The sequence below is a fragment of the Pseudopodoces humilis genome, chromosome 5 (genome assembly GCF_049639895.1).
Source record: "Pseudopodoces humilis isolate 2021_Gansu_Grassland_sample_001 chromosome 5, ASM4963989v1, whole genome shotgun sequence".
Taxonomy (NCBI): Eukaryota; Metazoa; Chordata; class Aves; order Passeriformes; family Paridae; genus Pseudopodoces; species Pseudopodoces humilis.
This window is the reverse complement of record NC_142204.1, coordinates 5,872,876-5,895,957: the sequence shown is the minus strand read 5'-3', so window position 1 is coordinate 5,895,957 and position 23,082 is coordinate 5,872,876. Positions and strand designations below refer to the sequence as shown.

The 23,082-nt window shown below is 41.3% G+C and overlaps 1 protein-coding gene across 12 annotated transcripts in view; it reads right to left on the bottom strand.

Moving 5' to 3' along the window:
- SOX5 (SRY-box transcription factor 5) overlaps nucleotides 1-23,082 on the bottom strand; it is a 604,370-nt gene that overhangs the window by 159,758 nt on the left and 421,530 nt on the right. For 11 of the 12 annotated variants that reach the window (XM_014256070.2, XM_014256071.2, XM_088055169.1 and 8 more), the window contains one exon: nucleotides 2,894-2,980. The exons of the other annotated variant lie outside the window; for it this stretch is intronic. In XM_014256070.2, coding sequence (XP_014111545.1) covers nucleotides 2,894-2,980 — 87 coding nt within the window. The remainder of the gene's footprint in view (nucleotides 1-2,893; nucleotides 2,981-23,082) is intronic. 12 annotated transcript variants of the gene reach the window in all.

Sequence of the window (23,082 nt, the reverse complement as noted above, 5' to 3'; positions counted from 1 at the left end):
AAAACATGGGAGTCTGGTCACTTCCAACCATTCACCGATTTCTTTATCTTTAATAAAATATTACTGCTTTGTAACTTAAAAGAAATCACGCTAATAGAAAATAAAGTCTTCTTCTTCATCTCCCTTTCTTTTAATCTCTCTCAGAGAATAAAACTCAGTGGTAATAACACAGACTTGGGCATTAACAATATGTAGCCTAGTGCTTAGACTTTCACACATGATGTACTAAAACTCCCCCAGACCTAATGAAAAGCACAATGAAACTTTGAACAGTTAAATGGAAAAAACTATTCAGTGTGTAAGATAGTTGGTCAGTACAGCTCCTAGTGCTCTCCACATTCCAGGGTGTCTTATTAATAAGAAGACAGTGCCTAAGTGGGGGTTTCCAAATATCACTACTAGAGAAATGAGGGGCGGAAAAAACACGGCTGCCAGGACAAATACAGAGAAAGAAGTTAATTTAAAAATCACAACTGGAAAACTTCGTAACTATAGAATGACGGAATAATTCTGCAGCATAATATATATGTGTTTGTACACGTGTATGTGGGTACAGAGCAGCTCAACTTGCACACCTTTGCTGCTGCCTCACTAAATATAGCGGCAATACAGCTGAGCCATTGTTTGTTGGCTGCTCACAGGCTGATGGTGCCATGAAAACCACATTCCTGGGCACTAAATAATCAGCCTGCCTGACCCCCCAAGAATCTGTAAGTCAAATTCATTTACCCCCAGAGGGCAATGCTCCATTGTATCCTCCCTCCTTTCTAGCCACCTAGGAACAATGGACAATAATTGCAACTGTCACGGCAGTCAGTAGGAAAAATAAACCAGTGCCTGTTTTCACAGCTTACTGCCAAACTTGATCCAAACACCTAATAACCATGCCCCCAACCACAGAACCACGGTTGCACTAAAAAGCCTTAGATGTGAGGCTTTTGAACAGAGCTACAGAACAATAACTCGACTTGTGTTCAAAATATAAAGCTAAAACCCAAAAATTAAAGCAAAGAAAAGTCTTCTTTGAGGCTGTGCTGTTGCTCCCCCATCCTTTCCCCCAGGCACGACTGAAAGGACTGTTGAATTTCTCTCGTGGTAGCATATAGGCTGCTGCTGCTTTCAAGTTCAGCTTGTGAAAGGGAAAAAGAGGAAAGGAGAAAAAAGATTGCCCTCCAAAAGAACAAGATCATAGGCGCTGGGAACAGACCACCTTCTCAGTGCACAGCACTCTTCAGAGCAGCTCTACAGAGTCCAAAAGCACTGGAGAATCACTGGGAGTCCTTCTAAAGGTTCCAGTGTGTCAAGAGTTAAAGAGGCTCCATACAGTGTGCAAGGTCTGCTGAAATACATTCCCAAAAGTGGGTATGAAAGATGCCTCCTCATACTTTGTCCCTGAAACATCTTAAAGATTCATCAGTTCATGGCAAAGGATGATGTCATTTTGAAACAATGTGCTTTTAAAACCCACAACTCCCAGGTAAGCCCAGTGGCTGCTCTTCCTCTTTATGACCTGTTGCTTCACACACATGGGGCAGGAATGAAGAACCCAGGGTTTTGCCCTCTGTATAATAATAATAATCATCATCACCACCACAACAACATCATCTCAGCCTATTGGGGGCTGGAGTACCATATTCTAAGTTATTCTACTTATGTAATGAATATATATTTTTGATTTACAGCCTCCTAGGGAGAAGCCTGGGGAAACAAGTGGCATATTTTCCTGCTTGGGTAAGTCAGTGGAATAGCACAAACTAATGCTGGTGGCTTATCGGTGACAGGCTGGAAGGCCCATATAATTAAAATAACACTTTTTTAGCATATGCACCAACCCATTAACCTGTGAGAGCATGTTGTATTGCATGCTTCATTCAATGCTGCCAACCTCTTGTGCATGTGGTCCTTAAACCTGTTGGGCTTGGGAGGTTTGGGAGCCTGCCTGAGTGGGGATCCCTACATCAGGGACAACATTAGTAAGTAAACATACCAAAAAACTGCAGAGAAACTAAATCCAGTTTATAAACACCAGAAAAGGGTTTAATTTTAATTTCATTCTACTTTCACATTTCCAAAACAGCACTAACTTGGATTTTGCTACTCCAAATGTACACTGATATAAATGAGAGAAGAATCAGAGTCACTGTTTCTTTTCAGAGTGATAATGGCTGCTCTGAAAACTTACAATTTTTGACATGTGTATTTTGAGTGAGTTCCTCATCATAAGCACTGCAGAGGAATTATAAAAATATTAAATTACATGAAAACAAACAACCACAGGTTCCCTAAAATGACCTCAGATATATAAAATGGGGAAATATCTTGGCAAAGCAGAAACTACTGCTGCTGGAGAGTGGTCAAATTTTGTCATTTTCCTTCTGGAGTACGGCTTTAAAAGAACATGCTTTAGTGCACAGATGTTGTACGCTGTCTTTTAAAATCTGCACTGGCTAATTTCAGTACCTAGAGGTATCATTACACAAACTTTGCTCTTTTTATTTTTCCCTACGTGCAAAAAAAAAAGTAAAAAATAAAAATAAAAAATTTACATCATCAAAATCTGTCGAAAAATAAACAAGGAATTCAGATCACCCTTAAATTTCAGAAACTGATACCACATATGTCTGATACTTTTTTTTTCCCAATCCAGCAATAGGATGTGTTCGTTTATAATAGAGAACAATATATGCAACAAAAGCTTAATGTAAATTCATTCACTTAGGCCAATATACCATTTCATTGATTTATATTATCACAGATGGGAGTGCATACATTTCATTTAAACCCCAAATTACCATGTTTGAAGGGGAGGGGAAGAGAAGCAGACAAAGTTCTATAAAGCCAGTTGTATCTGTATATCCATTCTTAATTTCCTTTAGCAGAGAAACAGCGTTACCTTTTATTTCTCCAAAGTTCCCTGATCCCATGGCAAGAAGCTTGTCTTTCCAGTCCTTTGATAGTAGCTTTTCAATACTGGGAGTTTCTGAGTGAAGGGGGGAAAAAAAATGTAAGCAAATCAACATGACTGTCTCCACATTAGAACTCACTAAAAGTCTATCTGCTAAAAATAAGGCCAACCCTATTCTGGGCCCCAGTTCGTAATGACTTCATCAACAAACTGATAAGAAGGGAGGGAAGAGGAAAAAAAAAAGGGGGGGGGGAACAAAAAAAGGAAAAAAAAAAAAAACTGAATGTGTTTTGTCACCTGCTGTTTCAAAACCATTAGCTTTTTCCTCTAGTGGAACAAAGCTCCGGTAATTCTGTATTACAATGGGCACATATAAACCTGCAGTTCATTGTTTTTCAATTTAGTGAACAAGTTGCTGCCTATAATGGATGCCTGTCAGTTTCTGGGTGTTAGTCTGCAGTCAAAAAATAATTATGTTGGTAAAATGTGGAGTAAAGAAAGAGAGAGAGAGAGAAAGAGAGAGAGAAGCAAAGAATTAGCTCCTAAATCTGCTACATGTAATTATATCCCTCTGAGTCTTTACAATTACATCCACTTTATAATGTGTGTTTAAACATCGTGTGGTGGTAAGCACACTGTGGAAAGATGTTCCGGTAACACATGCATTATAAATAATAATAAAAAGTTGGGTATGGAAAAAAAGCTCTAAAAGACTGCAAAATCCAGAGGGAGAAAAGGCATTGCTTAGAATGGAAACCCATTATTTGCTCATTTCAGATTCTATCACTTCCTTGAAAAAAAAAAAAAAAAAAAATATATTTGTTCAGTATTTTCAGGAAAAATACAGTGAGGGTGTGGATGGGTCTGATATTTATGTCTGCAACTCTTGTGTTCTGACCTCTTTTTGTGTAGAATTTTAATGCATAAGTAAATATAAATGCTAATAAAATTCAGAGAACATTAAACTCAATTCCAAACAATGTAATTGTATATTCTTGTCAGCATTTAGATGGGTACACAATTACAATAGCTTTCAATCCCACGATTAGCACTGCATTCAGTTAGAAAATGGAGTGTACTAAAAGATAAGTGTCCCAGTATGTGCCATCTAAATAACAATACCCACACTTATTATCTGGATCTAAGACATATACTGCTATTCTCCACATTTGTGTTTATGTGTATTTGTATTTGTTCAGGCATTTGTTTACCCCCTACCAGGAGCATAAAGGGAGTACATGTTAACTTATCAAAGGGACCGTCTGGCCTAGAGACCATGCAATTATTAGCAACTGGTTAACTTTCCCCACAGTAAAAACCATTATGAGCAACCTTCATTATCTCGTTTGGCTAATTCCACCTCCTTTCTTAAGCCCCAACTTGGAGCTCGGAGGCGCTGCGGTTCCTCGGGGCGGCTCTGCGGGCAGCGCTCTCCCCGCAGAGCCCCCGCCGCTCCCGGGGGGCCGAGCCCCCTCCGGTGGGGTACGATTAATGCACAGCGAACTGCAGTGCCCCGGTCACAGGGATGCTCTCCTGCATCTCAGACACAACGCGAGGACAGACAGACAGCCGAGCCGGGCACGGCCCCGTGCCCGCATCTCGCCGGGAGAGCAGCGACAACCTTCGGATGCCACCGACAGCACAGGAGGGTGTTTTTGTTCCGTGACATTTTTGTTCACGTTGCACCACCCCGATCTCCTCCTGCGCACCCGCGGGCGCTCCCTGTGCTGATCACCCCGGGCTTGCCCGAGTGAGATTTCTCTGCCAGAATCTCTAAAACTTATCTCTAAATCTCATTAAATCCCAGGGATGCGGGCAGGAGAAGCCGCCGCACAGAGCACGGCGCTGTGCCGGGGCCGCTGAGCCGGAGGCGCCGCCGGGCTCCGGGCACTTGCACAGCTACTGCTGAAGTTCGTCCGTCCCCTCGAAGCACCCACGAAGGAAACCATTCCCCACAACGTGACTAGGTCAGATAAACACTGCCCCTTTTCCTTGTTTCTTTTTATTTTTTAAATTTTTTTTTATTAATTATTATTCCTCTGTGCTTTTCTGAAAACTCCGCAACAGCGTGTAAACAGGCCGGAGCAAATGCGGCATTTGCGGCGGAGAGCTGTCAGTCATTAAAAGCCAAAAAACCTTTGCAAAGCAGGAATGCGGCAATAGGGATCCATTGTGAGCTGACAATGGGCTCCAGAGCCTCCAGGCACCAAAAGCAGCCCGCCTTACTTCTAAGTCCATTGTCAGCAAAGTCCACGATAAAGCTTTTCCCCCGCGGCTAGACAAAATACTCGCCGTGGCTCGCTCGTAAAGAAACACAAGTCTTCTGTCTAACTTGCCGCCTTAAAGCTACAGTAGCCGCTCGCCGGGGCTGCCAGAGCCCCGCTGCCTGCCGGCATCCCTGCGTTCCCAAATCCCTGTGCCCGAATCATCCCTGCGTTCCCAAATCCCTGTGCCCTAATCATCCCTGCGTTCCCAAATCCCTGTGCCCGAATCATCCCTGCGTTCCCAAATCCCTGTGCCCGAATCATCCCTGCGTGCCCGAATCCCTGTGCCCGAATCATCCCTGCGTTCCCAAATCCCTGTGCCCGAATCATCCCTGCGTGCCCGAATCCCCGCTCGCCTCCCGGCTTCCCTGCCCGCCGGGCCCCGCAGCCGCCCGGGGAGGGGCGCCGGGACGGTCCCGGTGTCACTTTCCCGGGGAAGCTCGAGCTCTGCCGGGGCGACCCCGAGCTCCGGAGCCGCCCGGAGGAGGGCTCGTGTTCCATCCCGGCCAGCCGAGCCCGCCGGTGATGCCGGGAGAGCCGCGGACAAATAAGGGGGGAGTAATGAATGCGGTGGACGGCCATGTATCAATGACTGAATTTCTGCGAGAACGGTAAAGATCTCAGTAGGAAATCATGATTAGAGATGTGAAAGGCCAAATGGCAAAATCCCAATAGTAACAATGCATCTGTTCGTTAATGTGTGAATATGAGTAATATGAAAATTTAACACAATTATAAGCCCCCTCAGCAATCCTGATGGCATAAAATAGATTGTGGTGATCTAATTAGTGCTTCCCCTGTTGAAATACTGTATGTTAACTATTCAAAATAATATTATATAGATTTTTTTCCTTTAAAAACCCCCAAGCAATCATATTAAATTGATGTCCTAACTTAGTCTCAAACCTCTCTTGATTTGAACTGCCATTTTTACATAAGAGACTTCAACACAATTTTGACACAGAATCAGCAAATAATCATCCTTCTGCTAATACTTAAAAATAACTTTAATTCCTAAAGACAATAGCTTCCCCACCCCTATAGCTTTATGGAGCCAAAGAGCTAGATTAGATTACAGCTTGTTTAATTCTATTATATACCATGTTAACATATTGTACTTACATAAAATATGCTATTCATATACTCAGCCTATCACATTTCAGTAACTGCTTGTGAAATACTTTATGCACCATATCTTGGAAAGAAACATTTATTATGTCATTTATGTACCCCATTAAAAAAAGATTTGAAATTTACACATCTTAAATAAAAATAACTGTTTAAAAGATTATGACAGTAGAGGTTCCATGAATTATAGAGACAAAGTCATCCTTTGTTCAGCTTTTTTTAGACTTCATTGGGAAGATCATCCTCTCAAATTAAGAGAAGAAATAAACACTATCTCTTGTTTGCAATGCAGGCATTCTATGGATTCATTGGAAAGTCAGTAAAACTTTTTATGCTTGCACATATAATGTGCCGCTTGAAACTGGGAAAGGTAGCCTGCACATAGGAACTGCTATATTCCTGATCCCTACTCCAACCATTCCTCTCCTCTTGGATTCCCAAAACCACGTTTTCTACGTGCAAAATCTGAGCTATATTGTGACAGATTTTGGATGTGCATCAGGACAGCTATGTATTACAATGATCTGTATTTCCAAAAAAGCTACACATGATGCTCTGAGTATGGCAATGATTCATAATGCCTCCTAATTCGACCTATGAGAAGAACCCAGAATTACCCCATTTCCTTCTTCCAAGCCCCACTTGAGCTAAGAATCCCCCCCATTACCTATTTGCAGTGTAGGTCCTATGGCACATAGTAAACCAATCCCAAGACACAGCACAGTGTGAATACATCTACAAGACTTGTTCACAGGTGGTTTGTGAACAGTAATTCATTGATGTTTGGGAAACAGTTTTGTTCCAGACACACAATGAGAAGTGTTACATGTTGTTGCAGAAGAGGATTATGGATAGGGCACCAAAGAGATGGAAAGAAGAAGAGGAATAATTAACTAAACATTGGCCAAGAGGCACCTGACTGAATCAATAGAGATCCAAATTAATCCACAAAAATGATTTCTGCTGTCTCTATTCAACACATTTATCAGTCATTAGCTCTTTCGAGAGGTATTTATGGCACATTTTGTTTTTTTTCTTTCACCCCTGCCTCTGTTGCTTACATATGCTTCCCCACATCACTGCGTATGGCAGCGCCTACTGGTGAATGCCTCCGCCTGTGCCAGCAGCTCCCTGGCTCCTCGGTGCCCCCCAGTCCCGCCACTCTCCCTCTGTGCCAAGCACCATCCAGACTTACTCCCTCATCCTCAACAATGAGTCCTGGAGACTGATGCCAGCAGCCAGCAATTCTCACACAGGCCTTCAGCACACGGAATGAAACCACTTTCCTTGGAGTTGTGAGAGTCCCGCGTTCACTGCTCTGATCTGCGTGTATGCATGCATCTGTACATCCACTGAATTGCTCTTGCACTACTGGAAAGCAAATCATCTCAGTAAATTAACATTAAATGGCTTTTTAATCTAATTTTTGGTATGCTAATAAGCGTGTCACTGTCCCTCTACTCCTGCATTTGATACTTGAATACAGCTTCATTAACTTATTTAACAGCCCTAAAGTTTTCACACTGGGAAAGGAGCGGTTTGTTTCCAGGAAATGGACGAGGAAACAAAGCCATAGTAGGAGAGAGGCACAACTTCTATCACTGTCTGCTAGACTTCTATTGAATTTAGTCTACTCCCTCAAGTTCATTTTTTTTCAAGTATTTTAACTCCCCTTTGGGAGTGGACCTAATCCTACTCTCAATTCAGTGGCAGCACAGATGCACATGTACCTGGACCTGCCTCAGCAGCCTCCCCAAAACACAGTCCCACAGCACAGCATTCCCTTCAGGCCTAGCCTCTCCAGTAGCTCTTTTCAATCCATGCTCCAGGGTCACAGTCCTAGAAATCCACTTATACAAGCTTAGAATGGTGTTTGGTGCCAAATCTCTATTACCTCTCTCTGCTCCCGCTGATTATTTACTGAAAGCAAACTTTGGTCTCATGCAGCTGCCTGCTTCCAGAGAAAGGCATGCAATTCCAACACGCTGTAACAAGGTGAGGAACAGGAGCTCTCCACATGAGGCATGTCCAAAAGAGATTCAAAATCTGAAGAGATTCAAAAGAGAGTTCAAATTTGAAGAAATGGGAGAGAAAGCTCTGATGTTAAAAAGAGCCAGCTATGACCAAAGGTAGGAAGCTGATGTAAGTTGGCTACAAGTTAAGAGGAAAAGTGTGAGTCCTGGAGACTCCCACTCGCTTGGTGTCTGGATGTCCAAGGATAGGTGCCCTCCCAAGGGGTTCTCTCCTCTGTAACTACAGCCAACAGACCTTGCCCTGGGCTGAAAGAGAGATACTTCTTAGCAAAAAAGTGAAAGAAACATGTTTGGCCTTGGCAAGGATGATGACATGAAGTGTAGCAAGAACAGAGAGAAGCCAAGAGTTGCTCAATGCCCAGCCAGACCACCAGACGTTTCCTGCCAACGTGTATTATTTCTAGAGGAAGGAGTATTTGGTCAGCAGAAATTATCATGAATTAACTTCAACATTGCCTGATACACCTTCCACTTCTGGCAAGCATCTTCCTCTGTATTTAGAAAGCACTGGCAAACACTGAGCTGGCACCCATTATTCACCTTTTTCCTCTGCTGTGGTCATAAATACATTCTACTTGTCAGTCACAGTTCCACTCAGTGTTCCTACAACCCTCACCTATCAACATGCCATCCCGCTGGCACTCTGCTCTCTGCTCATGCACCACAACAAGCCCTCTCTGCTCTAAATCAGGAAACAAGATTAAGGGCAGATTTCCAGTCTTCTTTCAAAAGAGCAGAGAAACACGTAGATAGAAGAAATTCCTCTTTTTATGCCCCCATTTTTTATTAAGAAGCTCTTACCTATACAAAATCAGAAACAATTTTCATAGCAAGGAAAATAAAGCAACTATTATGAAGAAATGCTTGGTATCAGCAGGTTACATAGACATGCAGCATCTGCATACACATATGGTTCTCCATCAAAAGAATCATGCTTTTAGGGAACTACTTGCAGCTAGGCAAGACACTATGAATCATGAGTAGGCACAACACAGAATGTATTTAAATTTGGAAATCAAAGACCACAAAACATAAATTTTTCTCTTGCCTTCCAGGAAGTACTGCAATTTTTCACCAGTCTAAAAGCAGTTTAAACTTTTGGAGCAGACACTAGGAAACACCTCTATAAATGTAAATATTGTTCAAATGTAGGACATGGTTGCTTAGGCATGATAAGCAAAAATGTGGTGCTGAGTACAATACTACCTGGGGCTTCTCTGACTGGACAGAAAGTGGTGTCCTGTCAGCTTCTGTGGGTTTGGGTTTTTTTTTAATACACAGAATTTTTTTTTACTCTTTGGGCACAAGCTCACAGAGCTGAACCAAACATTGAAGTTACAATATTAGGAAGCTGCAGTGCTCTGGCCAGTGCACCACAGTATGACTCTTCCTGCACCACTCCATCACAACCACTGTGCAGAAAACAGCTGGGCTACATATGTCCATGGGCAGCTTCCAAGCCTACTAAAAAGCTCCCTTCTCTGGCAGGGATAACCAGCCCTCCTGCTCGTGGAATCTCTAGTCCCATCCTGGCCACATGTTAGCTCACATAGCTTTTCACTTCAGAGGAAAAAATCAACTTCTGTACCCACAGATGACCGTAGTCCCCTGTGGTGCACAATGACATCAGGGTACCACTGCATTCTTGTTGTACATAGCGCCTAATTCTGTGTATGCTCAAAAATACAACATTTGTTTTCAAGTTATTTGCTCTCTTTGAAATACCCATCATGCTGCTTTGATAAAGTATACGCTGAATGAATGATAAGACATTTTGTAATTTCTGGTAAATGAACACTACTTTCTGTGTTCAAAAAATAAATTCATATAGCCAGAAAAGGTACCATAGCACCATAAATAAATGATTTAAGATCTGAATATCCAAATCAATAATCTATGACTACCACCAGAAACATGATTCCACTCTACCCACAAATATACAAAGCAATAATTTTCACAATGCTTACTGCCAGTCTCACAAGAAAGTTACCTAAAAACATGGGGATGTTTATTAGGAAGAAAAGGTTAGAGTAGTCCAGATATACTAAACTACCAGTTGTTGAACTAATTACATCCCTTTGGATGTAAGCAAGGAGCCTGCAAACCACAGCACAAGGCAGGAACACATGGCTAGGCAGGACAGGAGAAGAGCAGAGGGACTTCAGCTAGATTTGAGGCCAAAACTAGCACCTCAATCAATGACACCTTCAGGAACAGCCAGGCCATTGTCCGAAATTTTTACAGTCGCCATCACCTGAATGCACTGGCAGTTGCTCCATTACCTGTGTGCTTTCCAGGCTGTCTTGTTTCACTGAACAGTCCAGGGAGCAGGACTCCAGGAGCAGTGCCACACTCCACATGGAGATGTGCAGTGTGAACACATCGCACCAGTCCTTCAGCTCCCAGCAGCAAAAGAGTCCATGTTCATTTGGGGGTTACACAGGCCACACCCAAGATTTTCTCAGCTTCCATCCTCTACTGATATACAGCCTCAGGACAGAGCCTGCTTCCAGAGTGTGAAAAATTCAGGTGCTTCTCAAAGTCTCTCTGCCAAACACTCCTCTGGACTGACAAGGAGATGTCCACAAAGCTCATCTGAGGTCTAAATACCTGAGAAAACCACCTCTTTCATGAGCACATTCCTGAGCCAGGGGACAAGCCTGCTCTCACCTCAAACAGGTAATTCCAGCTCTATCTCTGTTATGTCTAACATGCTAACTTGTAGAGTGTATACTCCATTGTCTTTACTACCTTAGTGACCACAGACTCCATATCAGGGCTCCAAAGTGTAGGCCAATAACTCTCCAAAGCACAGGGCTGTAAGCTGCTGTGTGATAATTGCCACCCCTTCCACTGCTGAGGATATGGAAATCGTATTTGAGTGCCAGGGCAGCTGGTGTGTGCTGGACTCACACCTCCATTAATCCAGCCTTCCACATCAAGCCTGGAGCCACTGCCGGTCACCTCGGATTTATGTGGAGGTGGGGCTGTGCTACTCGCAGGACAACCCCAAATTATCCTGAAAAAACACCCGGAAAAGTGTAGCTTGTAGTCGCTGCTCAGTTACTCCCCATTTAAATATCTGTCCTCAACCCACGCAGTAGGATAGGGCTGGTTGGAGAGCTGATGGAATCTGCCCTTCCCATTTCCGCGGCGGAGCAGCGGTGTCCCCCAGAGAAGGGCTCTGTGAATGGCGCGGGATGGCGCGCACAGGACAATGTATCTTTTGTCGCTGAAATTCACTGGGATTCGCTGCTTTGGATCCCCAAAGGCATTCAGGAGCATAAATCCCATTCTGGAAAGGAATTAGGGTCCGGCTGCCTTTGGAGATCCAGGCCAGGGAGTTGGCCCAAAGAATGCACTCTGCCAAATGAGGTGTTTCACTGGCACAAGTGTTGCTGAACATCTTTTTCAGCGCTCACAATATTTAGGATGAGTCCAGCTCCCCGCTAGCACCGTTTTCTTCACCCCTAATTAAATTGACATGTAAGAATGAAATAAGTTTTTGAAGTTTATCAAACTTTAAATAAAACAAAAGTTAAATTTTTTAATGTGCCCAGTATGTTCCAGATGTACAAAAAATAAGTACATGAAACAGAGTAACTCACTTTCAAACATCTGAGCAGCAATCCCTTCCTTTTAATTGAAGTTCCACCAGTAGGAGTCCTTATGAAAAGAAGGGCAACAGTGAAATAAAAAAAACCCTCTCCTACACATGAAAAAAAAAATTCTGTCTAACTCTGTGTTCTTCAGCTTTCTAATGCCCCTTTAATTCCTGGCATCTCTAAATGAAAGAAGGAATTGATTTTCTCAGGAGTGGTCCACCCAGCAAAAAAACGTGTGTCAGATGACAGAAGGAGGTGGTATTCTGAGCTTTACTGAAATTCTTAAACCACAAAATTTTAATATTTCCACAGACTATTTCAAGAGTAACAGCATAAAACCAGAGACATCTAGAATTAAATAACATTAGATTTCATTTCAGTTTTGTTTTTCTGTCTCAGTTGGACAGAGTTACTCCACCAGAATACATATTCGCCCTGAAATACATTTCTGTATTAGCGCTACCAACAGAGCCAGTTTCTAATTAAAGGGCCATAATATCTTGTTAATATTAACAGAAGGCCATGGTTTTGGTCTGCTAATTTTTCACATCTTCAACACATCCTCGGTAAGTAAGAGGGATTTTTGAAAGACATTCAATGAGATGACTACACACAAACTTTTTCTAGGTATCAACACATCATTAAGGATGTTCTAGGGAGATTCCATGGTTTATCCTTTGACCAAGAAGATCTTTATGCTGATCTATCACTTTTAAAGCAATTAAATGCTTTCTCAAACAAACCTTTAAACAAAGCCCCAAGAGCCCCCAAAAGTATGTAATCTAAATAACGATAAAACATAAATTGAGACCTACAGTGTTTGGCTGGAATTCCAGGAAAATCCTTGCAAAGCTCAACCACTCCACTTCTGAACTCCTAAATTCAACAGCAACAGTGTAACCATTCACATACAGTTAGTACAGCATTCTTATCTGAAAATCTCAGAGCAACTTACTTAAAAATGGAAAAAAAAAAAAAATCGAGTCCTGAAGTGCTGGTAATTTTCCTCAAAATGAAAAACAAGAGGATTATGTGTGATGAAGGTGAGGAGACAATTTTCTAAATAGTCCATCTTTCAGCCCTGGCCACTGCCATCACTTCCCACCACCAAAATTCAGGCAGCTCTGGCCTTGGGAGGATGGGCTGCCAAGGGAGCTGTTGATCCCTGGGGCTCCTCACCTCTTGGCCCCCCTTACATGTCTTGACAAAGAGTTTTGGCAACGCAACAGGGCAATAAAAAGGCATAAAACGAAAAAAGTAAGCTAAACAAGCATCCTTGTCACAAAGTTGCAACTTCCACTCTCCAGGCCTGCTTGGGGTTTGGGGTTATTCTGGGTTAACTATCACTGCTTTCAGAAACGGAACCACACAGCCCCCCGGCCATTCCCCCAGCGCCCATCCCAGACAGCATCGGGGTGGGGAGCTGGCAGGGCCAGAGCCCCGCTTCCCAATGGAAGCCAGGAAATATCCTGCTGCAGCTGTGCTTGTTACTGGCATAATCACCAGCTTCCACCCTCCCTCCCCCACCCTGTTTTTCCTTTTTTTTTTTTTTTTTTTTTTTTTTTTTTTGACAGCTGTCTTCCTATCTTCCCAACAGGTGCTATTAGGCTCTGAACAATGGAGAAGGCTTTTAAGCCACTGCTGTTGACAAGTGAAAGGGAACAACAAATGGCTCAGTAGTGCTCTTCTCCCAGGGTCACTCAACCAATGGTAATAGTTATTATTTTTATTTATTAGCTGTGTGGCACTGTCCTCCATTGTACCTCCTCCAACCTCCCCTTTCCGTGACAGCAAGGAGCTTTTTAACTTTTAATAAAAATGGGCGAGCGCTTAGCTCCTGAGCTGGCTCTTTCTGCAAAGTGCACAGCTAATGAATGTTGTCCATTTGTATCTGGATAATTTATGATGTCAGCAGAGCGGAGGTGGGGAGGGCTGGATCCAGATATGGCCATTACTTACTCTGCCAGGAGTGACAACGAGAGCATGGGGAGGTGGAAGTCAGAATGAAGAGGTTCTCTCACCCTGTATTTGGGTTTTTTCTTCAGGATTATTACAAGATTAGCAGATAAATATGACATTCCCTCTTTTGAGGTTGATGTAATTTTTCTTTTCTCTCCTTAGCATTTTGCTGACTGCATCATAATCCTCTTCAGAGAACAATGGCAGGTGGAAGAAAAATTAATTTTCCCTTAAATGAAAATGACTGAACCCATTTAAACAATGCACTCAGAAGTGTTACTGCCAGGATTAAAAATTGTGCCACAATGTTTTCTTATCCTAATATATTTCTGATCCACATATATTTATTAGATGAGGTTACTCAATTAATTTTATGCAACAGATAAACCTTATCAAATGCAAGTCCCGTGTTGCCACTGTCCTGGCAAACCAGGTAAATATGAAGGAAAATCAGGCAATTCCATGTCCAAATGAAATCAGTAAACCAGCAAGTGACCTGGAAGCAAAAATACACTCGAAAGTTGAAAATGTAAAGCTAAAAACCATCAAAGTATTGACATACTGTGGAACTGGTTGGTTTAGACTCAGTGTTATTGATCAAATTGAGGTATGTACATATTTTGATCATCTGGACCTATTTATTTAAATTATAAGTTGACATGACTGTGTAGTGAAAGGGCTACAGACATCAGATTGTGGATGTACTTCCTAGAGAAAATATGTAATATTATAATTTGAACCTAATGATAACACTGAAAGAACCCGAAAACAGTCATTTGGGATGTTAATAAAACCATTAAAGGAATTTTAAAAGTTGAAAACAGAAAACTGAAAAGGATATCCTCCTGAAACAACAAAAAACCCACACAGTAGGCCCAGATTTCTATTCTTTTTCAAAGTCTGATAGGCTGCTTTACCACTGGAAGTGAGAATTAAAGCACATACACCTGATGCTAAATAATTGCATATCCTGAATTCCTCTTGTGAACACAAAATCTCAATCATCCATTGCCAGATGCCAGAAAGACAGGAACAATAATATTAATAATAACATTTTAAAAAGGTATATGATAAAATAAAAGCTTCTGGAGTGCAGGTAGTTTCAGAGTAAATCAGACTACTAGTTGTGATGTAAATGATATTTCCATGAAATCATTACATCGAATTAGGTAGTCATTATTAATGCTAATGTCAACCTTGGACTATCCTAAAATAAACTCCCATGACTTGCACACAGGTTTCTCCACTGAAGAACAGCATTCCATCTGCCTTGACAACTTGTTCTGTTTGTTCTCACTTGTCTCCATTCATGGATTTTTTGGACTCTGTTATTTTCAGCATAAATAGGGTGAGGAAATACATTGGGTTTTCTTTTGATCAAGCATTTTTCTTCCTGAGTTAGGGAATAACATTGAAACACATGGGTGGTTCAGCCATGTAACAGCTGTGACAGGTAATCCCCAAATACCCGAAGAGAAATCAGAGAAAGTCTATTATGCACAGCTCTTTAACGTAATAGTTCTAGACAAGGGGAAAGCAAAGTCAGAAAGTAAAAGCAGGAAAGTCAAAGAGGGAAAAAGAGAAGAGAGACTAAGAAAACAATGCTGAGAACAAGACTAAGAAAAGGGCCTCATTTGTCATATCTAAAATGTACATTGTTACACAATGCACTGAAGGAGCAGGAAAGTCAGGACAACTCTGCAGCCACTCCCTTGTTATTGAAAACTCTCACCAACACGGAGCCATTCCCTGGCCATCAAACAGGTAACTGCAGCAGCCTGGGAAAACCTGAAACAGCTGCAACAAGAACTGACTAGAAAAAACAACAGGATTCTGATTGAGGCATACACTGTGCCTTCAAATTACTGCCAGCACGCCAAGGAGAAAACAGCTTTTTTTATCATAGAGGAAATCTTACTCATACCGTGCAGCAGAACTTCTTCAGACTACTTTGGAAAACTTAAAGACTTTCTTCATTCATTGTAGAATGATAAAACTTCTTCTGCAAATAGCTGTCCAGATCCACAAGAAGGCTCATCTGCATTTAGGATGGCTTCATGATTCACCAAGGATCGGGAAGATGAATGCAGGGCAGGAACAGAATCCCAGGAACTTCCCAAGAACTAAGGTCATTCACTGGGCAGCTCTTTACACAATGATGACAATCAAGAGACACTACATTACCCCTGATTAAAAGAACACAGACCCCAGACACACAGAAGATGTCAACAATTCCTCTGATGAAGTTACTTTGAAACAAGAAACAGTTCTCTCACTTCTGCACTACCAATCTCATCAATGGCCACCTAGAATTAGCCTTCTCCCTCTTTGTCCAACAAACTTCTCCATGTCACTCTGGGACCTAATTTATTTCATTAAAAACAAGGCAGGCCTATGTGTACTCATCCTTATAAATTTCTCAACTACCTATTTGTGGAGGCCTGCTCTAGTGCCTGGTCCTCGGACTTAAATTAGGAATCAACTCCTTTCTGCAATTCTAAAGCATTCACCTTTGTAGTCCTAATAACGTAAGTGAAGGGGAAGCTTAAACCAAACTGAAGCAGAATGAACAAGTTTAGATTAGGAAAGAACCACTTAGAAGAGACCACCTTCTCTGCAACATCTGTAGTTCAGGATCCTACTCATTCTTCACGTAGGTGTGGTGGTAAGAGACATCTAGGTTCTGCTGTGAATGGGTAAAAGCTGCACTTTGCTCTATCAGACAGAAATCTGGTATCAGTGATGATGTCCATATTTGTGTTCTCACCTTGATTATTTCTACCTTTCATACCACAAAAGAAAAAAGGAAGCTTCTGAAACAGCTCTGGCTGTTTTAACAAGGTGTCTCTCCTAGGAATCTGGCCTCATATTCAAAATGCTCAGTGGGACACACTGAAAGTACACCCAAACCCAAACTTCCATGTATGACTGCGATCTCAAGCACTGACCAGGCTATAACTGACTAAAGAACTGGGACATGTGGAGTAACACATGACCTGAGAGTTAACCAGAAAATCTTTACAGGGAGCTGGACCCATACTGAGGAATGCAATCTTACCTGACAGTAAAAGTGGGTGCGTTTTGGGGGTGGCAACTCCTTCAAATAAAGATCAAATCTGCAAATGGAGAGCACTCTGCACAAAAAAAGACCCATGAAAGAATCCAAAGAGCAGATCTGTGCAGGGATCTGTGCAGCTCTACTGCTGGGATTCATGGCTCTAACTCTTTGTGTCTTTGTGGGGCAACTCTGAACATTGACTAAAATCACCTCAAAGTCCCTAAGAAACTCAGCTAAATTTTAATGTTTGCATGAAAATCACTTCAGTCAGGTAACTGTTGGTGCAGCTGTGAAAAAAAAAATCAATCCAAGTCCAGTATCAACTGCACCTCAATTTTAACAATGAAACAGCTAGTGCTCATGAACTGTGAATAATAATATATCAAAATAAATAAATATATAAAAATATACCAAACTGTTATATGGAATCATATATTCTGCGATTTAATTTTGTGACTAACACTGGCATCTCAGTGTGGTACCTACCTTTTTTTTCAGACACAATGCTCAACAACATGCAGCTTACAGAGATTTATTTCACATCTAGCAAGAGATGTTTGAAAAAAAGAACTACATGCAATTCAGCTTTCCTTTTTCAATGCTGAGATAAAACTAGGGATGAGACTGAAATATTTTCTCTTAAACCCACCTCTTTCTGAGTAAGATAGAGAAGTCTTTGAATAAATGTATATATATATATATAAGTCCCTCTGGTATGCAGATATGAAGGAGAGTCATACCAGATACATGTCAGTATGCCAGAAAATGACCCAGAGTCAATACCAAAAGTGGTGGACTGAAACAGAGGGATGTGGGGCTCCTGTGGAGTGAGGAAAATGACAAGAGTAAATTCCCAGATTGCTTGAGAACAGGGTGTCTGGGAAGGTGGGTGTGGATTAGTTGCAGAATGGTCTAATAGGGAATTTAATAGATCAGAAAAGGCTGAATAGGCTAACAGGCCCATTGTTCAGGAAGTTCTCTTTCGTGACCAGGCTTTAAGATAATGCCAGGGAAACAAATGACTTAATCCTGGGGGGATGCTATGGCATAAATAAAAGTAGTCTGTACCTTGAAAGCTGATGGAGTAAATTTCTGTATCACATAACCACACTGATGACTGCAGCTTTCAGCAAAGTCTTAAGACTTTGCAATTGGCAAAACCCTCGCAGTCATGCTCTCCCATGTCCCCCCTTCTCAACAGAATTTTTCAATGTACTTTACGGGCAGATGGGTGAATAAGTCACATGAATGACAAACAGACGTGGTCAAATGCCATCTAAAACACAATGGTACAGGGTAGATCAGAAGGAAAGAATTCTTCAGTGCTGGCTTACCTTCTCTCTCATGCTCTAACTACTGAGCTAATCTTGGAGCTTCCTGGCTCTCTGAGTACAGCCACTGAGCACTACACCACCTTATATATACACCGTTTACACAGGCTCCTGCTTCCTTGCTGGAGGAATGGAAGTGCTGTAAGGAATGCTTGGTGCAAAATGATGGCTAACCTTCCAAGTCTCTGCCTGAGCATCATGTGTCTCTGGGGAACTTTCCCACTTCCTAAGCCCTGTTAAAGCAGATGATGGAGTTGGAGGGTCCTGGGACATCAAAGACAGCATTTTTTCAGTTACTTTTAACACAAGCTGAATCAAGAATACAGAAAGGACAGCCGAATTAAAAAAGTAAAGGTCACACTCTAGGGCATAATATAGAATATATTATACCTTTCCAGAACATGTTATACCTTTCCTTGTAAGGATGGCAGAGTAAGCAGCATTAAAAGTGACACCATCAGCTTTGGCTTTATAAATAACAGAAGAGCCAGGATATTATTTATTATATGGTTTCAAGGGTTAAGGAGACTAAAACAACTGGAGTTTTTTTTTATAGGAAAAAAGGTAGAAATACACATTTCTCAGTTACCCATAATTTCTTAATGGAAGTAACAGATTCTTAATTAAGAAGAAAATAATCTCAAGCTCATTCTAACTCAGGCAAAAAAAGTGAAATGTAGAAATTTAATGCAGCAATCCCCAAACCAAACTTCTTCCAGATCTTTATGAAACTCAGCCTCTAATCCTCAAATTCCTACTACACCTAGATGGAACCTATTAGCTGGTTCTAAATTTAGCTACAGAAATTCTAAAATTCCCTATGAGTCTTTTGAATGATATTCCATTCTAAAACAATTAAGAGAGAAAAATTAACTTGCAAGAATTCAGGGCTGGAGATATGTAGCTCAGCTGTGACTTGTGGTTTACTTGGTAAGCAGTGTGTTGTACTTTTTATTCTTCTTTCCTCTCCTTTTGCCAGAGGAAAAAAAAAAAAAAGATGAACATAGGTGCACATTTCTAGACAGTTCTGCACAAAAAGATAGGCTTCTGCAAAGCCCTGACTTGACTTTAACTGAAACACTTGTTTCCATATATATATTACAGATACTATTTTTTCTAAGAGTTTAAAACATACAAAAGCAGCTATTACTGTTTTGAATATTTCTAACTCAGGGAAAAAAAAAAAAAAATAAAGGCATGAGAAGTTTCCTCCATCCTATTTAAATTACATTTGGGTAGTTCTCTGTGGGGCTAGTACAAATTCCTTTAACCCCATCAGTCTCTTAGATACATTAAATTACTGAAGCATCTTAAGCACTCACTCTTCTTCAGGAGAGTGTGGAATCTCCAGTCAGACACCAACAATTCACTAAACTGGAAACACTGACCTAAGGGAGACATCAGTGCGTTATCCCTGCAGACCATGTCACACTGTAATGCAAAACACAGATAATATTTGGAGGAGTTAAGAAGATGAGGTGCACGTTGAGTGGATTTTTCAATGTCAGTAGGGAAGGGGTTCAAATCACTTTGGTGCAGCTCTCCTGACGACTAAATCATTCTAGGTTCACCAGCATATAGTACTACATCCTTTATATGAACACCCCAAACACCCAAATTGTTCCAGCAGTCCCTACTACAATGTGTTCCTGCTACTCTATACAATACTTCAATTAAGGCTGAGCTACATTAACTATGATTATAGGGAAAAAAAATGTATTTCCACAATGCCCTTTTTTGTCCACTGTTATAACTCTTCACTCCCAAAGCTGTGTTTATAATGAAACGTGTTGTGTATTTTCCATTAAAAGCCTTGGCAGGAGTTTCTGTAGTTTTTCTCATGTATCGAAAGTTCAATACTCTTTCTGCATTTGCTTCACAATAACCAGTCCATTTCCAAGTGATTAATTTTCTATTCTAAAACAATGCATTCCTTTCCCCTCTCATTTTGCTGGTGTGGGGTTTTGTTTTTTTTTTTTTTTTTTCCTTTTCTTACCGAGAGAAAAAAATTCTTTTTCAATGACATCATGGTACAAAATTTTCAAAGCAGGTTTTAGCGGGAGATATGCAGACTGCTTTGAAAAGTTACCCTCATAAATAACAACAAAGTACTGAATTATCAAGGCTGTAACTCAGTCAAGAGGTGCTGTAACTATTTAAATTATATGACCTCAGCAGAACCCCTTGATTGAATTGCAGCCTTTCATTAAACCAGGCACTCTGTATTATTTTCTCTGAACTAGAGTAAATCAGGACAGCAAAGAGATTAGCCCCCAAGCCCATCTCTTTGTGATCTAGAGGCATATAATATTTAACCATTACCTCAATTTTGTAACTTAAAAAGCCTGTGCATAATCTACTGTGTCAATAATTCACTTCCCTCTATAGGGAATGACAACAGTACAAAAATACTACAGTGTAACCCAGGTACATTCAGAAACTATAAGGCTTGTAAAGGAGCAAGATCCCACTACTGAAAGCTAGAGAAAAGTGGGGAAAAAAAGAAGGCAGAAGAGAAACTGTAGATTCATAGCACTGCTGATTCATTCACAAAAAGCTGGAAACCAGAAGGGACCATTAGCTCATCTAGGCTCATCTTCTATATATATTACTGAATATTCATTATTTCATCAACCAAAATCAAACCTTCCTCTGATTTATTTCTAACTACCACTTTACTAGAAGAGAAACAGCTGGCCTCTGAGTCAGGACATTCCATAAATATCTCCTTGCTTTTACTGGAAAGTTGTGTGTGTAGCGATGAGGGTGGAGGGAACCAGGATACTTATAACACTCTCTCTGTTCATCTCCAGCTGGCTGATATAATGCTACCTCCATATTTGGAGAGAGACAACCTCCATACCAGTGGTTCCCAAACAAGCCCATGACAACAACATCAACGATTTCGGAACTTTTTACGGAGTGGGTCCATGCAGGAGCTCCCGTGCTTGTGCAAGTGACCACTGCAGCAGGCTGGCAGGGATCCCTTCTCCAAAGAGCACTTCCCAGGCTGCTCAGCATAGGTTGGGAGCATGATTCAGGACGAACAAGTTCGCTCACAGCTCGTATCATACCCTGGAAGAAGATGGCGCTTTCCTCAACTGGCCATAATGTGCTTCACTTTTCCTTATTGCTTGGACGCTGCCTCCTTTTCAAAGCCCCTGCATTTAACTCGGTAGGAGAAAAGCTACAGTAAGTCCCTTTTCCTATTTTCTTATATTTGTGTAGCTGTTAGACATTTTGCAAAGGAGGGGAGTACCAGCCAGGCTCTGACAACAAAAGGGCTACTGTCACTGCGCCAGTCCCAGACATGGTGGAAAGCGGCCCACAGGAAAAGGCCTGGCTCCAGTGTTAGGCTCCGGCCGAGTACAGTCACTGCATTCACTCAAATTGGCAACAGGTCTCGGTGTTCCTGGCTTTGAGCTGTGAACAAGGGTTGGGATTGAATAACCAATTATACAACCGCTGACTGAGTTTATCCAAGGTTTGCAAACTGCTATAATAGCCCAGTATTCACTGACTGTTTTATCCTTTTCCAGATATAGTGTCATATCTCCCCTTGTGCTCCATTTACATGTCACTTTATTACATACATCCATTAAAAAGGTTAATACAATGTCACAGTCAATGCCTAAATGTTGCCATTCAGTATCCTCGCCTTGCTCCCTGCTACATTTCACATTCACACATTTCTTTCTCTCCCCCTCTCCTGTGGGCTTTGCTCACTCACACCCGTACACTCTTTCCTGCTGCAAGTTAAATCAATTTGCTGTCAAGAATACAGAGCAGAGCATGAACAAAACGGTAGCCAAGAGTCAATAGAGTAAAAACTGCATGCTCCCTAAAGTTGCCAGTCATGGTGAGCGCTCTGTACCGCCAGTGACGGGAATAACCTTTAAAACTCTAGGAGTTCAGAGAATCAACTTAAATTTGTAGACATTGTTGAGACTCCCGGAATCACCTGGGTCTCTTAAATTATCAGGAAAGTTCACTTGCTAAATAAGTATTTTAAGTGGCTTTTCTTCCTTCTAGATAAACTTTAAACGTACCACTAACTGTTCTCTGATTTTTAACACTTCCCAACTTGACCCCACCTACAACCCAGACGCGTAGGAGGCTGGAAAAGACTGGAAAAAAAATAGAGCCAAAATTCTCTACATCTTCCTGTGAATTACTGATAGACATCTTGCTTAAAGTTGTTTGTTATTTTTCTCTTTTGTAAAAGATTATTGTCTCTGATTAAACTGATCACCTCTGCATTTTGTTTCTGCAAACAGTTAAGAAAAGAAAATTACTCAAAATCTTCTACAGGTTCAATTTTGAGATAAAGGGAGTCATGCCACTTACTAATTTTTTTGGTTTTTACTGCCCTATTAACAAAAAATAGGGCAATAAATCAAAGACAAGTACTTAAATTTTGATTTTATGCAACACGAATGACGGCTGTTTGCATACATGGTATCACTGGCAGAAAGGTACAACTTTCGAGTAAGGTACAACTTCTGAGATGATCAGTACAACAGGAGATCTCCAGAGGTAACACAATGAAGCCACATTTATTTAACAAAGCCTACTGTCATTCCTGATCATAAAAACTGATTTTCATTTAACTTTTTTTGGCTTTTTACAGTTAGGAGTAGGGCAGTTCAGAAAAAATCATTTGATCCTACACAAGTAAAGAATTTGAGGGTATTTTTCATTCTCTCTCAATTTCCTGGGGCTTGAAAATTAATCTTTTTAGTGTCTGACCATGAAAGCCATGGACACAGACAAAATGTTTCTAAAAAGACTACTTTTGT